Source organism: Pelodiscus sinensis, chromosome 1 (assembly GCF_049634645.1).
Source record: "Pelodiscus sinensis isolate JC-2024 chromosome 1, ASM4963464v1, whole genome shotgun sequence".
NCBI lineage: Eukaryota > Metazoa > Chordata > Testudines > Trionychidae > Pelodiscus > Pelodiscus sinensis.
Genome location: NC_134711.1, coordinates 64,529,411 through 64,547,068, shown reverse-complemented (window position 1 = coordinate 64,547,068; position 17,658 = coordinate 64,529,411). Strand labels below are relative to the sequence as shown.

The following is a 17,658-nucleotide window of genomic DNA, read 5'->3' as shown; positions in this document are numbered from 1 at the left end:
GCCGGCTTGTTCGAACCCCGTGCCGCGCGGCTACACGCGGCACAGGCTAGATAGTTCGAACTAGCTAGCCATTCCAAACTATCTGTACGCCTCGTGGAACGTGGAACGAGGCGTACAGATAGTTCGGAATGGCTAGCTAGTTCGAACTATCTAGCCCGTGCCGCGTGTAGCCGCGCGGCACGGGGTTCGAACAAGCCGGCTTTTAAAAATGTCGGCGCCGGCTTTATGCTAATGAAGCCCGGGAAATTCAAATCCCAGGCTTCATTAGCAAGTTCAGTATGCATACATTACCCCGCTAGTTCGAACTAGCGGGGTAGTGTAGACATACCCTTTCAGATTTATGATGCAAAAAATGGAAATGGCAGAGTAAGATAGGGAAAGCAGATACTGAGTTCTTCAGTTACTAGCACATCTTAACTTGAATGTTGAAAAGCATCTTTTTGCCAAGACTTAAAACTGTTCACAGCGATGGAGTGAGTAATTGTGACAATGGTTGTTGACTGACATGTTCTAAGAACCTGTAAAAAATTGAAATCTTATTCTTTTTGACTATCACTTGAACTAAATGACATAAAGTGACTCCATGGCCCATTGCACTTTCTAATTTAAGTATGTGATTACAAGTATAACACAGCACCTTAGTGCGATCTCTACTACCAAAAAAGATCTCTGTAGTTTATATCACCACTTTGTGAACCTGATAACGCTAAGAGAACTCACAGAACAGCTACTGAGTCAACAGGATTATTCCGAGCATTGTTTTTCTCTTTCAGATAAAAGTCAGTATTTGTTTTCCAATTAAAAAAGAAAAATTCCTCAGGGATCTTAATTTGCAATAATAATAAACAACAAACGCTGAAAGAAGAATTTTATGTAAAGCCAGTGTCAATTTCAAAATGAAACACTCCAGTACAGTGAAAAGAAATAAAATAAGTGGAATATGTTATTTTTGAGCTTTAAATTAAAATTAAAAAAAACATTGAACAAAGGTAAAAAAACAAAACCATCATCCTTTATTATTTCAGAAACACAATCTATGATAAAGTAAATAATATTTTTAATATTTAATACCAAATACTAACAACAAAGTTTGTTCTGTGAAGATTAAATTAACCACATTTTGGGTTTTCTCATACTGTCTCTCAGTACAAGACAGACCTGGATAAATAGCCATTGTTCAAGTTTAGTCTAATACAGTACAATATATTTGGTGCAGTTTATAATCTTTTGGTGGAATATTCTTGTTTACTGTCTTGGCAGAAGAAGCAATTAATTGACATTTCATAAAGCTGTCCCCCAAGAATAATCCTCAGGCATCAGCAACGCCAAAGTCCAACAGTACCCTGGTAATGGGCATATCTGGGTGCACTGGAGAAGTGCAGCTTATGTTGGATTTACCACTTTTGACTTTTCTTACAGCTTTTTCCTTCATCTTCAGTGACTTTTTCCATTTATGACTGTTTCCTCTTTTTTATTGCTTCTGCTTTAACAGCCAAGCTCTTTGCACAGATTGTCAGGACCACAATTAGGACTCCTACCAGAAAAGTAACCAGAGGCCAGAGAAAACAATGCAAGAGGACTGTCTCATCGTGGGTACGCCTAAGCAGCACATCATCTGGTCTGTAAACGAGGGAGGAAAGAAAGGAGGAATAAATTACATTATATATAAAAGGAGGAATAAATTACATTTTATATATATATATATATATATATATATATATATAAAATCAAATAGGCATCAATTCATCCATCAGTGGAAGGCATTTGACATGGAAACAATAATGGCATTTTATTTGTAACAGTGGTACAAAATTATTCAAGAGGATGATTTCTTTCATCTACCACTTTAATTTGCAAATATATGATCAACATTCATGGCATTCTGCCAGGGTGTCTTATCTGAAGTTATTTTACAAAGAAACCCCCATTTAGATAAAAATAGTTTGAGATGTTTGGTTATCATATGAAGCCATGAAATTCGGTACAATATAACAATGTCAGAGTGTGATTTATGAAAAGCAGTAAAATTATTATTGAATACATCACACAAGTAGTTTAATATGTAGGTGCTAAATTGCATCAAAATGGGGTAATTACTGTAATTTAAAGGTTCTAACTCATTAACTTGTAGTTTTGACCAAACTGGGCATGGGGGAGTGGAGAGAATTATAAAGCTTGAAACAAAGTATTGGTAACAGTCAGATACAGGCAGAGCCTATGCCAGTACCATCGTTTCCCTACAGTTCTGCCACCTGTCCACACTAGGGTTTGCTGCAGCCTAACAACCTCTAATGCTGTAAGGGTATGTCTACACTACAGTGTTATTTCGAAATAAGCTATTTCGAAATAGTTAATACAAAATAGATTATTTTGAAATAACACGTCTACACACAAAATGCATTTTGAAATAGCTTTTTGCTATTTCGAAATAGCGCGTCCACACTGAGTGGACGCTGAATCGCATTTAAGGCTGGCTGAAACCAGGTCTGGCAGGGCATCAGGTCAGGAGTTATTTTGTGTAGTTGCTGCCTGAGGCTGAGTCCTGTGCTTAAAGGGACCCTCCCCCCCCCCCCCCCCCCCCCCCCGGCCCGGACAGCCGGTTCTTAGGTTTCCCTGCTTGCTTGCCTACCTCAATGAGGGATACCAAAGCATTTTGTTTCTGTGTGCTCTGGTTGCCCTCACTTGGGACACCACAGCACTCTGCAACATGGAGCCAGAGCTGCCCGTGGGCACTCTGGTGCTTCTCTTGCACGCATTGCTGCGAGCCTGGCTGCACTTTCTGCAGGCTGCCATCCAGGAGGTCCATCAGGGGGCTGTCAGTATCCAGGAGGCGCTGCGGGAGAACTTCCACCCTGAGGAGCACTAACAGTCTCCCTGGTCTGCCCCACTGAGGGCTTGTGCCTCATTCTTCCCTCACGTCCTTCCACTTACCCCTCCCTAGCCCCCCTTTCTGCTATCAAATAAAATACACATTTTTTCATAAACACAAACTGTCTTTATTTAACAAAACTGGGGCGGGGGAGGGAATGAAACTCTGGTGAGACTGGGGAAAGGAGGCAAGAGAGGGAAGAAGAGAGGGTGGGAGAGGGGAGGGGGAAACCTGGGAGGAAGGAGCTGGAAGGGGGAAACAAGGGGAAGAAGGGAAGGGGAAGCTTAGGGCTCAGGGTGGGGGGTCTTGCCGGACCAACTTGATTTTCATGCGAACCTGCTCCTGGGTTCGCATGTGGCCTTTGGTGGCCAGGCTGGCAGCTATCCTGACATAGACGGCCATGTTCTCCCATCTAGTGCAGAGATCAGGAATATTGGGGGCATCCCCCCCAAACCTGAATAAGGTCCATGATCTCCATCCTGGACCAAGAAGGCGCCCGCCTTCTCTGGGTCCTGGCAAGCTCCTGGGAGCTGGCAGACTGCTCCTGGGGAGCAGTGGAGGGCTGGCTGCCAGTGGCTTGCTGGTTCATGTTTAGGGGCCATTGGGTCAGGGTCAGTGACTGCTGGCTCTGGGCTGGCAGGCTTGGAGCTGGCACAGGCACTGTGGCCAGAGTCTACCCTTTTAAGGGCTCCGGGGAGGGGGGAAGGGAGAGGAGCGTTCTTGGTTGAGGCTGGAGTGGCCACCAGGGCACCCTGGGAAGGCTGGAGGCCCCCTATTTCAAAATAAGTGTCTACAGATGTGACGACGTGTCAGGATTTTCCTGTCTCCTGCACCCCCGAAATGGCATGAACAGACTCCACCAGCCGGTAGAATGGAGGTTGTTTATTGCCCCTCCAGGATATAGCACAGCACAGATGTAATCTGGTTACAGGAACTGGGGGCTAAGAGGCCTCAGTGCCCCCCTTGAGATAGGGGCATCCCAGCTCCCCTCCCCAGCTCCTTCTCCCCTGCTTTCCAGCCAGGAACTCACTCTCCCTCTCCAAGCCCTGCCCCCAGCCAGGGCAGCCTTCCACCTCCCTTTGTTTCTCCCCATGGGGGTGGCTAGTTCAACAGGTTTGGAATCACCTTTGCATAATGAGGTTTTCCCTGCTGGGTCTTGCTCCAGACAGCAGAGGTCACCACAGCCCAGCCAGGTACCCCCACTACGTCACAACAGAGCACTTATTTCAAAATAGCTATTTCCAATTTGGCGTTATTCCTCATAGAATGAGGTTTACCAAATTCGAAATAAGCGCTCCGCTATTTCAAATTTATTTTGAAATAGCGGTTTGGCTGTGTAGACGCTAGGAAAGTTATTTCAAAATAAGGGCTGTTATTTCGAAATAACTTTGCTGTGTAGACGTACCCTAAGAGAGGAAGAAGGGTGACCTAGAGGTCAAGGCATTAGTCTAGGACTCGAGAGATCTAGGTTTGATTTCTTGGTCAGCCACAGACTTCCTCCATGACCTTGAGAAACTCACTTAGCCTGTGACCCAGGTCATAAAAAGGAATGATAAATAACCGGCCCTTCCTAGCCACAGACATAATTCTAATATTCTCTTGTGTGGGGTGATTGTTGGTTTAAATCCTCATCAATTTCACTCATCCATAGCAGTTTGCTACCTTCACCAGTATCCTACCTCAGCACAACAGCACCAAATTCTGACTCATGCTACCAACTGGACCAGACACAAGAACTGCTCAGTGTGATATATTTTGACTGATAACAGACACATTTCTTGTAGGTAGGTAGGTAGGTAGGTAGGAAGGAAGAAAGAAAGAAAGATCGATCGATCGATTGATCGATCGCTGGCTTATTGGATTTTTTTAATTTATTTGAAATGGAAAAGTACATAATGGCTAAAGAGCACCATATGTTAATGAAGCAAATTGTGAGAGGAGCAGCTTACGAATTCCTAAGCACCTATTCTCAGAAACAAACTTCTTCCTTCGTCTGACGCTATTATTTTGGTATGATCTCCACAACTTCATCATTGCCACTAGTCTTCTAATGTGCAAGACAATGCTTATTTTTGTGTATCAGTCCCACCTCTTGCAAAACTGGCTTGCAGGACAATAAAAAAAAGAGTCTCTGAATTTATTTTCAGGTTTTACAATGTAAAGTTACTGTGTGCTGATGCTGCGTCTACAATAACTGATGACATTGCATTATATAATGTAGCTCTGCAGCCATGTGAACACACAGAAGCAATAGTTTAAAGGAAATCCACACAGGACTGAAAAAGAAAAAGCCATGAGATAAGCATGTGTCTTTTTTGCTTCTTTGGAATGTAGAAAGACCAGATTTTAAAAGGGTGTGGCAGGTATTCTGCTTGTTTTTAAAATTAAAAGGTGAAGTTTTATCTTATCAGGTTTCCATGGGAAGGCCTGTTGGAGGGTCTGCAAGTTCTCATAAGTTAGCTGAAAGTGTAGGGGTATAAAATCTCACAAACAAATGTATACACTAGTGTTCTCTACAACACCTACCATCAGGGTTGTTAATTGATATTTAAAATGTTAACCAGTTAAGCACTAGATTTATCCATTAATCCTGGAGCAGCCCCTGCCCTGCGCACAGCACGGCTAGAGGAGGGGCTGTCTAGCTCCGCCACAGGTAACAGGGGTTGCTCTGCCCCCATCCTCTCTGCAGCTGGTGGGGGCTGCTCTGGCCCGGCCACGGGCAGTGGGACTGCTCTGGCTTCAGCCCCACCTCGGCCCTGCCATGGCCTCGAGCACTGGGGGGTGTCCTGGCCCCACTGCAGTTGCAGGCAGGGTCCTCCCAGCCACACTAGTTAACCGGTTACCTGATAAGCAGGTCGATAAGCCACCTGTTTACCAGGTAACTGGTTAACCTCTTACATCCCTAATACCTATGCACTTAAACATGTTCTGTACATACAATATATAACAGATCTTCTACCCATGCACAAAAACACTAACAAAAATTGCATATGTTCCCATGTTACAATCAATAACTAAGTTTTTCCTTTTTCTTCTTCCTGTGTTTTTTCTGCTTCCCAACCTGTTTATAAATAAAACCTAAAAATAATATACCCAACCAAGCATTTCCCTTTCTATATATATGCCCTTTCAAAACTCATTCCTGTCCCTAAGCAAAAAAGATGTGATCAGAGCAACGCTGTATTAGTGTGTTTATTTGCACTTTGAACATCTCTTTAAACCACTTTGTTGTGAACCTTTCTTTCCACTCTATGATCAATAAGATCAATTTCAAAAGCAAAAGACTAAAATGCATCCCTGGTACTTGCCAATGAAGTTTAACCTAATATAAAATGCAGTCATCTTAAGAAACAGAACAATCTTTAAAGTAACAAAAGTCAGTGCAGCGAGATAGCACCGAGGATGGTGTTTATGTCCTGGCACTCTGGCTTCAGCATGCACTCAAAGTCTGAGGTCAGCCATCAGCTCAGAGAATCCAGCTGGAAGGCCTTTGATACTGATCTGCAGCAACTAACCCCTGGAAAAAATTACAAATAAACTTGGCCACATTGACAACATAATGTCACTCCATATATTCTAGCTGCATCTGTTATTTAGTCAGAAGTGTTAGGGCAATCAGATGCTAGTGTGAAATAAAACTAAATGGCACCAAGATCTAATCCAATAGGTGTACACATAAAAAAATTAATCCCTGGCTCACTATGTTTCCAGAACAATATCTTGCTCTCTTTGCCACCAACTTTCCCTCCTACCCGAGAAAAGAGTCAATTTTTCTGAGACAAAGATCCTTATTCCAAGCCTGAATCAACACATCCTGCTTTATCTGGTCCATCCTTTTTCTTCCTGTTTACCCTTCAAATATTTATTGAATTGGGTGTCCCTCTTCCATTAGGCCCTGGGCCTACAAACACTTAAGCATATCCTTAACTTGACTACCATGTCCAATGATAGTAAAGATAATCACGTGGATTAAGCATTTCCAGGATCAGGGCCTTAGCCACACTATTCATATTTAGGCTTGGGAGGTTTTTATTTGTTTCTTTCTTAAATACTTTCTTATTCCCCTCTCTGCAGATACATAATCATTTTTCATTGGAGGGAATTCAGGAAAGAGCAATCTGGCTACATGTTTCTGGTAATGACACGGTGTCTTACAGATGCAGTCTTACCAAGGATGCATAATACTTACTCATGACCAGAAAAATGCAAATAGGAAAAAAGAAGAACAAAAAGACCCCAAAGCAAAACAATGCATATACCTGCGAAGGGAAAATATATGCAGAGGTAAGATGATTAATTTAAGCTAAGAGATCTATCTATCCCCTGACAGATAAATCTCATTACTGCTGATGGGAAATACAAAGTAGAAAGTTGTAGCTTCAGGCAACTCTACATAGAGAATTATTCTTCATTCTGGAAGTCTATGTAAGTATGAACAAATGAAAAGTAATAGTTTTGTGAACATACATTAATCAAATCTAAGTCTCATTTCCTGCATGAACACAACTCTTAACAGAAGATTTCTTTCCTCTTTGGGGAAGAAACATGAATTTGTTACAAGCAAGGAAACTGCCAGTTTTGGTGGCAAAACAAAGTCAGATTTTTGCAATGGAATGAAACTTGGTGTCACAAAAAACCCCCAACAACAACAACAACAACAACAACACACACACACACACACACACACACACAAAACACAACCCACCCCAACAGCAAAAACCTAAAACTACTTTGTTCTTCAGCAATGGGAATTCTCTCATACATTTTTTACTATTAAAATAGAACATCTTCAAATAGGGTACGTCTAGACTACATGCCTCTGGCGACAGAGGCATGTAGATTAGGCTACCGGACATAGTAAAATGAAGCGGCGATTTAAATAATCGCCGCTTCATTTAAATTTACATGGCTGCCGCGCTGAGCCGACAAACAGCTGATCAGCTGTTTGTCGGCTCAGCACGATAGTCTGGACGCTCCCCTGCCGACATCAAAGGTATTTGTCGACCACGCAGGTATGCCTCCTGGGATGAGGTCGACAAATACCTGATCAGCTGTTTGTCGGCTCAGCGCGGCAGCCATGTAAATTTAAATGAAGCGGCGATTATTTAAATCACCGCTTCATTTTACTATGTCCGGTAGCCTAATCTACATGCCTCTGTCGCCAGAGGCATGTAGTCTAGACGTATCCATAGTTTGCTTCAAGCAAAACCAATGGAGAACAGAGGATGGAAAAGGTATGTAAATATTTCTATCTATGCAAATGCAAGTAGTGACTTACCTTAGATGCTCATTAAAATAACATGTAAATGGCTGTGAACCCACTTCCACTTTCCAGTATTCCTGCCAGTGTGTGACAATTTCAGAATTCTTCTGATTTTCTCTTTCACAGGGAGGAATATATGAACACTGTCAAAACAGGTTCCAAAATGGAATTATTTCTGTACTCAACAATACAAGGCATCATTCTCTTTGAATTTTCCCCACCAAATTTACCCAGAGTAATAAAGAATGAACCTCTGGGTACAAGTCTCCAAACAGGAAAAAAAAAATGTAGCTGCATGTCCCTTGATCATTATTTGCTCAATATTTATATTGAACATAAATGTTTAAATGTTCAGTAACAAAAAATGATTTACTACATAAGAACAGCCATACTGGGTCATGCCAAAGGTACATCTAGCCCAGTATCCTGCCTGCCAACAGTGGCCTAAACAAGATGCCCCAGAGGGAGGGAACACAACAATAATCACCATGTGATCCCTCTTGTGTTACCCATTTCCAGACTATGCACATTACTAACTTTACTGCTGCTATCTTCCCTCTCTCACCCACATATTCCCCCATCCATCCAAGAAACATGCTGTTGTTTTGTATGATGAGAATAGAACAGATTAAAAGGAGAGGATTAACTTTCAAGGAGGGTTTAGCTAGCTATACTTACGGGTGATACTTTGAAATCATCACAAACATTTACGTCAATCACATGTTCCATTTAACGATAGATAGATAGATAGATAGATAGATAGATAGATAGATAGATAGATAGATAGATAGATAGATAGATAGATAGATAGATAGATAGATAGATAGATAGATAGATAGATAGATAGATAGCCACTATTACAGCAAATTTAAAATGCTGTATAAAAGACAGGTATTATATAAAAGACAGGTATTATCCCAGATTTATAGACACATGATTTGCAGGAAACAAGTATAGGATGTTAAAATCCCAATTCAGCAAAACACTTAAGCACATGCTTAAATCACACTGAAGTGATCAGGATTTAAGTGCTTTGCTGAACTGTTTACCAGATGCCGGATTCAAAGTCTAGCAAAGTCAAGGGGAGTCTTTCCATTGACTTTAGTGGTCTTTAGATCAGGCCTTAAGTGACATGTTCCAGATACAGAGGAAGAGAACCAAGTGTGTTGCTTCTCAACCCCATATTTGATTACCATGCCTCCTTCCACTTGTACCTTAAACATATATTACTAGAATTAGGGCCATGGTTTACTCTTTGGAGAAATATTTGTATCCCAGTGCACAAGCATAATTCTTTCAGTCATTAATAGGCATCTCATAAGTCCATGAGAGACTGAATTCACCCTTTCATTTATGAAATTCCATGCAAAGGTAGCACTACAAACTTTTACATTGCTTTATTAACATATGTAATAATGGACTCAATTGTACATAGTATAGTGCAGATGGTGTGACCTATGTCCCTTTTAAAACTGGGAGCTGTAGCGATAGGACATATTACTAGAAAGAAATACATGACCAACAGGAAGTTAAATATAGAATTGGTATTCTCTTTGGTAGGGTTAGCAGACAGGAAACCTATGCTCAAGGAAGCCCTATTGCAGATCTCTCCATAGTCAATTGAAAGGACAACTAACAGAGAAGGGTCTGTGTAAAAGAGTCTTGACTAGCTCACCACCAAAAGGGCTAATGTCACCCGTGTTTATTGGTCATCCGGGCCAGTCCTGTAGCCCCAGGCACAACCCGTGGTGGAGACCCGCCCTGTTCCCATTCCTCTTTTTTTTATATATCACTGCACGCCCGAGGCTGCCTCTCCGGCCAACGGAGTAGGGGGGTTCGGGCCCACCCCCTCTCTGAACCCCGGCCCAGAGCCCTGAAGGCAGGGACTCACGGTCCCTCCCTAGTGGATGGGGGAAGTACCCCAAAACACACCCGCTCACGGGCTCCACGACCCCGCCCTGGGCCGCTTCCTACTCCACCCCTCCTCGTGTATCCCGGCCTCACCTCTCCTTCCTCCTGCTCCCTGACTCTCCGTTGCTCTCTCCTCTCCCCTTCCGCGGTGCCAGACCCAGGTTTAAATCCCCCGCTGGCCCTGTCCCCGTACGTCATCTCCTCTGCGCTGCCCAGCAACCCCTCTTCCCCCGTGACGTCACACGCCGGCGCCTCTCTAGCCCCTCCTCTTTGGGCCTCGCCCAGAGGCGCTCCTTGCCCCCCGTCGCTCGCCGCGCCAAGCCCCAGCCTGGCAGCACGGCCCGCCACCCGGGCGGCGCGCCGGCTCTCCAGCCCCCAGCGCGTCCATCCGCCATCCCCCCGGGCACCCCGAGTGCGGGGCGGGAGCGCCCCGTCACAGTCTGTCCTCTCTCAGAACTTTCATTGGAAAACAAAGACAGCTGTGAAAAAAGGGTCTTCATTTCGTGGCTGGTGGGCACTTTCCTATCATTCCATTAGTGAGCTTAGGCCTCCACTTTACTACTGAATTACTTCAAGCTGTACAGAGCTGGAAGTATGTCTACTTTACATCACTGTGAATTTTTTGCTGGTAAAAACAGTTTGATGAAGTAAAACTCGGTATTTCTGTTAGCATCCACAACTATTTTTTGATAAACGCCTATACGCTAACCTGGAACAAAGTGCAAATTCTCACTTATTTGTTTAACATTAAAACTTTCCTTTTTCAAAACAAAGCACCCCCATTCTCACAGCAACATATTTGGTGCTGTGACCACAGAGAGCTCTTTACATCCTTGTGCCAAGAAGAGAATCGTACCCTAAGATTCTTTTCCAGGTTTGCATTTTTAGAACTAAGTAGCACCACAAAGACTATTGTTCTGGAGATGCTGGATGCTGAAACAGAAAACAGAATACAAGGGTTTTTTGTTGCTTTTTGCTATTTCACATTTAAAATCAGTTCCCTTGGCCCACAACATTTCTTGATTCAATACTGTAGTTTGGGAGTTTGTTTGGAAGTGGCCTTTACAACATCCACCAGAGGATTTTTAGGGCCTGCTTATTGGACGAGTTAAGACTCATTGGCTTGATAGCAGGGTGTTCCATTAAAAGGATTGTAGGATGTGAGGCTCTGTATCTTTCCACCATGCTGCATTGGTTCAGGTTGAAGGCAGGAATTTTTCTTTGGGTCATGAACTAGCATAGACCCCTGGTCTAGGAGTGAGGAGGTTAGGGCTTAGGCATTTTGTTGAAGTAACATCTTTTGAATGGTGCAGTGTTTAAGCTCTGTTGAAGATGTCTGGAGGTCACTCCTCTTTCATTTATGTCATCTTCTGGCACTGCTGCTGCATTCTCTGTGGGGGTGAAATTTACAGACACATCCCAGTGTTTGACAGGAAAATTGAGCCAGCAGAATTTCCTGGGGAGAAATTCCACACCCCATGTGTGAGACCCATCATTTCTCAATCTGGATGAGCTGACACAGCTCACCTGTACCAGTACCACTTCTATAATTCCAATTTGAGGATGGTAATTGCCAAATGAGGTAATAGCTATTATTTTTTATAAATATCATATGCACCTCAGTTCACCTGGTGGAATTAGCCTGAGTTCAAAATATTATATCAAAGGAGGATGTCAGAAGAGAAGCGCACAGGTAACCACAAAACTATGGCAAAGATAAAACACTCCAGAGAATACCAGGGATCCCTGAGGAAACAATGAGGAATACCCCAGCCAGGCCCCAACCAGGTAGATTACTCTTCCCATTCCTGAGGCCAGGATTAAAAGGGGATACCAAACCATTAAAGGATCCAGGACCTAAACAAGTAAAGTGGGGGTTAAATGAATGACTGCACAAGAATCATCAGTGAGCACTAACAGGAATGCAATGTAAGTAAGGCTTTGTGCATAAAGCACTGCCACAGCACGCGTGCAGGGAGAGAGCTCTTCCCGCGCTCTCTGTAAACCACCTCAAAAAGGGGAGTAGCTAACAGTGCAGGGCTCACAGAGCTGAAGCCTGGTTCACACTTTATAGTGTTGTAACTTACTGCACTCTGAGGAATGTTTACTGCGCTGTAAAGTGCCAGAGTAGGCTTGGCCATAGAGATCATGCTGCAAGCAGAGCAGTCTGTGTCTTCCAATCCACAGATGAAGATAACTAGTCTCAAGGGAGCTTACAAAACATGAAACTATAAATAAGGAGAAATATGTGTATGGCCTTCTTGTTTTATCCCTTTGTTCACTGTGCTACATGTTGTTGGGTAAATGAATAAACAGTGCTTTGTTCTGAAGAAATTTCTTCTGAGTCATGCTCATCACCTGTTACACACTCCTAGGGTATGTCTACACTAGCCCCCTAGTTCAAACTAGGGAGGCTAATGTAGGCATTCGAAGTTGCAAATGAAGCGCCGGATTTAAATATTCCCGGCTTTATTTGCATGTTCCCGTCTGGTCGCCATTTTTAAATTCCACTAGTCCGAAGTAACTGCCCACGGCTACTCCAATGAGGTGTAACAGTTATTTCGAAGTAAGGACTTAGTTTGAATTACCGTTTCACTGCCGCGTGTAGCTGCAGGCAGTTACTTCGGACTAGTGGAATTTAAAAATGGCAACCGGACGGGAACATGCAAATATTTAAATCCCGGGCTTCATTTGCAACTTCGAACGCCTACATTAGCCTCTCTAGTTCGAACTAGGTGGCTAGTGTAGACATACCCCTAGATGAAAAGTCTAGAAGGTGCCAAACCTAGCTTAGGTTGCAGCTTCTCAGTTGATCTCCTGTGTTAATCTGACAGCCCTGAAATCCAGTCTAGTGGTATGTCTAGACTACAGAGTTTTGTTGGGAAAAAATGGCTGTTTTTCCGACAAAACCTGAGTTATGTCCACACTGCAAGTGCGTTCTTTTGACAATAAATCGAACGAACAGAGGGGTTTTTGCACAATTGATAATCCTCATTCTACGAGGTAGAAGCTTTTTTGCAAAAGAGCTCTGTCACAAAAAGGCATGTGTGGATGGGGAAGAGGGAGTTTTTCCAGAAGAAGAGGGAAGAGGAAAAAGCACAGGTGCCCTGGTGGCCATTCTATCCATAGCAATCACAGCTTACATGCGAGATAGCGATCAGACAGTCTGGACGCTATCTTTCAAAAAAGCGCATTGCTTTTTCAATGCCCTTTTGCAGTGTGGACACTCTCTTTCAGAAGAAATTTTTCCGAAAGATCTCTTCCAAAAAATGCTTCTTGCGCAAAAAGCCTGTAGTCTAGATGTAGCCTAGGAGTGATAGGACCATAGGGCTTCACCCAAAGAGGGACAGAGATACTGAAAATTGCCTCCAAAGGATGCACTTGAGAGGAATGTGAAAGAGTCTGTAATATGGTTTGCCCAATATATGTGACAGCCAGTAAAATACTTGCAGCCCTGCTGCCAGAACTTCAGAGAAACAGCTGTCATCTTTGGACTGTATAATGTGAGAAGTGTGCACATATAGGCATGGAGAAAATCAGTTGAGAAGATATGCAGTTTGCTACTGTTTAGAATAGCATTAGTGAGAAGTGTTTGTTCTACCTATGGATGTTAAATTCCAATTAATCAGCTAATGAAGTGGTCGATGGAATTTCAATTGACTACTCAATTAGTCGGTGGGGAGGGGCGCTCACTACTCCTCCTGCGGCTCTGCAGTTTAAAGGTGGTAGGAGTCAACAAGCAGAGCTGCAGTGGTGTTAGCACCTGGGGGCATCGTGAGCCGGGACTAAGCCTACGCTCATCGGGTAGTCGACTATTCGACTACTCTTTTACATCCGTAGTTCTACTAGCAACTCCTGCAGCATTATTTATTATTTGTAGGGCCTATATGTCACAATCAAGATCAGGGCATCATTGTGTTAGGCAAAGTTCAAATGCATTGTAGGAGATAATCCTTGGCCAAAAAGATCACACAGACAAGCCAAAAAAAGGCTGAGAAGGAAATTAAAAGCATGGAGAAATAAAGTACGGTAACTTGTCCACGGTCACACAGAGCATCAGTGCCAGATCTAGGAATGGAACTTATATCTGCTTAATCCAATCCACTAGACCACACTGCCTCTAAGCTTCCAGTAGAAGCTGAGGGTCTGGTACCTCCTTCCCAGACTTCTGTGACACTGAAGACAATAGCAACTCTCTCCACCATTTATGTGGAGCAATTTTTTATTTTAAGTTTGTTTTAAATGTCAAAAAAGATACCCAATAAGAGAAAGAAGTCTCCTGCATGGCTGCTACATCACTTCCTCTAAGCTGTGAAAGAATTTCTTCATATACCAGTTATTTGATCACAGTACTGCTACTCTTTTCAGAAGAAAGCATGGTTTTAAATAGTTGGATACATGATAATTGTGATTCAGTGAAGACTAACCAGAGAACATTTAAACTCACAATATAATTATCCACTAGATTTTTTTTTTGTCCATTCCTACATATTTCCTTCCCTTTTTAATTATCCTGGTAAGACTTTCCCTGCCTTCTCTGATACAGAGGCAGCAGAGCAGGACGACAGCTGGTGCACCAGCTCCTGGGGAGTTACCTGCCACCACGCACTGCTGCCTAAGTATCAGAGGCAGCAGCATGGGGAGACAGGCAGGAGCTGCCTGCTGCCCCAGGAGCAGGGCACACTGGCTCCTGGGTAGCCAGCTGCAAATGTGTGTAACCATGTAATTGCTGCATTTTTCAGCAGTTACACGATTACACAATTACCTGCATTTTAACATCCCTACAATGCATTGTAGCACATATCAAATTATATAATTCAAATATGGTCTCAGTTACACAGCATCAGCTAATGAAATTCTTCCCTTATTCCAAACTTTTGTCTGGATAGATGACTCAGGATCCAATCTGATAATAGTGTTAGGGAGTAGATATAAATGCTTAGAGTACATATTAATAGGGACCTACCAAATTCACAGTCCATTTTGCAATTTCAAACAAATAGGATTTTTTAAATAAACAATTTCATGGTTTTACATTTGAAATGTCAGTAACTTCTGGGGGGCCTACTGGTAGAAATGCTGCCTTCAACGATGGGAAGCCAGAGAAGCTGCTGGCCAGGTGCCAAGTTCTAAAGGCAATGCCACCAACAGCAGCAGCTCAGAAGTAAAGCTCAGACTAGGAGCTGGAGCCTGGTCTATGGTAGAAACTGGCCTATAGCTGAGGTAGCCCTAGTCCTGCCCTTTCCCTACAATAATCATATTTCATAGGGAACATTAGATTTCATGGTCCATGATGCATATTTCAAGGCCATGAATTTGGTGAGGGCCCTATATACCAATGTTCATAAGTGTCTGCATCTGCGAAGTGTCTGCATCTGCTCTAATCCCACTGACAGAGACCAGAAACTTCAGGATCTCTACCAAGCATTTTTAAACCTCAATTACCCACCTGGAGAAATAAAAAAACAAATTGAAAGAGCCAGACGAATACCCAGAAACCATCTACTTCAAGACAGACCCAGGAAAACCAACAATAGAACACCACTTGTCATCATCTATAGCTCCCAACTTAAACCTGTCCAACGCATTATCAATAAACTACAACCTATACTGGAACAGGATACTACCCTCCGAGAGGTTCTCGGAGACAGACCCATAGTCTCCTACAGACAACCACCTAATCTCAGGATGATTCTTACCTACAACTACAGGACATACCACACTAATACCAACCCTGGAACTTTCCCTTGCAACAAACCCCGGTGCCAGCTTTGTCCACATATTTACTCTGCTGACACCATTATTGGACCTAACCATGTCTATTACAAGATCAAGAACACATATTCCTGTTCATCCAGAAATATATTTTATGCCATCATGTGCCTAAAGTGTCCAACGGCTATGTACATTGGACAAACTTCTCAGACGCTTCGCCAAAGAATCAATGCACACAAAACAGACATAAGACTCTCTCTCAGAGAAAAAGCTGTTGCTTGCCATTTTAGCCAAACTGACCATTCCCTCAATGACCTTAAAATATGCATATTGCTTTAAAGAGACTTTAACTCCAGACTTCAACAAGAAACTTCAGAATTGTCATTCATGCTTAAATTTGACTCTTTATGTATGGGTCTAAACAAAGACTCTAATTATCTCACCCATTACAAAGATAGCTTCCCCAATTATCACCCATAATGTCATTACCTCACAGACACTAACCTTCCCCCCTCACCCCCACTCTGTTCTAAAATTTGATTTGTCAATTTCACGTGTTCATTTTTTTGATTGTATCACTTTGGTATATATGGTTGTGCTGATTTTCTTCCACAAATAGATCCGAGGAAGTGGGTCTGGCCCATGAAAGCTCATCACCTAATAAACCATCTTGCTAGTCTTTAAAGTGCTACATAGTTCTGTCTTTTGACAGCCCTAAGCACTGGGGGTATGTCTACACTACCCCGCTAGTTCGAACTAGCGGGGTAATGTATGCATACCGCACTTGCTAATGAAGCCCGGGATTTGAATTTCCCGGGCTTCATTAGCATAAGCGGGGAGCCGCCATTTTTAAATCCCTGCTGCTTCGAACCCCGTGTAGCGCGGCTACACGGGGCTCGAACTAGGTAGTTCGGACTAGGGTGCCTATTCCGAACTACCGGTACACCTCGTTTCACGAGGAGTAACGGTAGTTCGGAATAGGACCCTAGTCCGAACTACCTAGTTCGAGCCCCGTGTAGCCGCGCTACACGGGGTTCGAAGCAGCGGGGATTTAAAAATGGCGGCTCCCCGCTTATGCTAATGAAGCCCGGGAAATTCAAATCCTGGGCTTCATTAGCAAGTGCGGTATGCATACATTACCCCGCTAGTTCGAACTAGCGGGGTAGTGTAGACATACCCTGGTTTACTTAAGTGCCAATCAAGCACAATTGCAACTGAAATCAGTGGGACCTGTGATTGCTCAGCACCTTTGAGAGTTGGGCACTGTGTGGTTGACAGGAATGAGCCCATGGCTAGGAATCAGGAGACCCTAGTTTCTAATCCTGACTTTGCTACCAATTTACTATATAGAGTTAGACATATCACTTTATTTTTCTGTTCAATTTGTCTATCTATAAGATAGTGGGCAAGCATTAGTTTGTTTAAATATGTTTTGGGTTCTTGTACAATCTATGTAAAAGTATAATACACAGATAGGACTAATGTCCAAGAATTAGATGGATTTCAAAGCCACACATATCTATACATTTTACATGTTTGCATGGACTCATCATGTTATCCGAGCCCTTCACAACCTTTAATATATTTATCCTTCCCACTACTCTGCGAGCTAGGAAAGTGTTATTATCTGCATTTTACAACTGGAGAATAGAAGGGTAGAAACCAAGCAACTTGCTTAGGACCAGACAGGGGAGTCTGTTACAGAGCAAGAACTGAACTCACATCTCTAAATTCCCCAGCTAACACACTGATCACTGAACCATCCCTACTCTAAACGGTCAAGGCAGGTGGAGAGGTGAAGTGACCTGCCCCATGGTCACATGCTAAGGCTAACCCTTTACCTGACTCCCTTCTGGAACATTATACACATAGGCATGCATTTGACGAAGTGGGTCTTTGC

At 43.1% G+C, this 17,658-nt stretch overlaps 1 protein-coding gene across 1 annotated transcript in view; it reads right to left on the bottom strand.

Moving 5' to 3' along the window:
• Positions 1 to 269: 269 nt before the first annotated feature.
• KCNMB4 (potassium calcium-activated channel subfamily M regulatory beta subunit 4) overlaps positions 270 to 17,658 on the bottom strand; it is a 30,391-nt gene continuing 13,002 nt past the window's right edge. Inside the window, exons 2-3 of the mRNA XM_006121564.4 lie at positions 8,148 to 8,275; positions 270 to 1,620 (exon numbers count right to left, since the gene is read on the bottom strand). Of these exons, the coding sequence (XP_006121626.2) occupies positions 1,452 to 1,620; positions 8,148 to 8,275 (297 nt within the window). The 3' untranslated portion in view covers positions 270 to 1,451. The remainder of the gene's footprint in view (positions 1,621 to 8,147; positions 8,276 to 17,658) is intronic.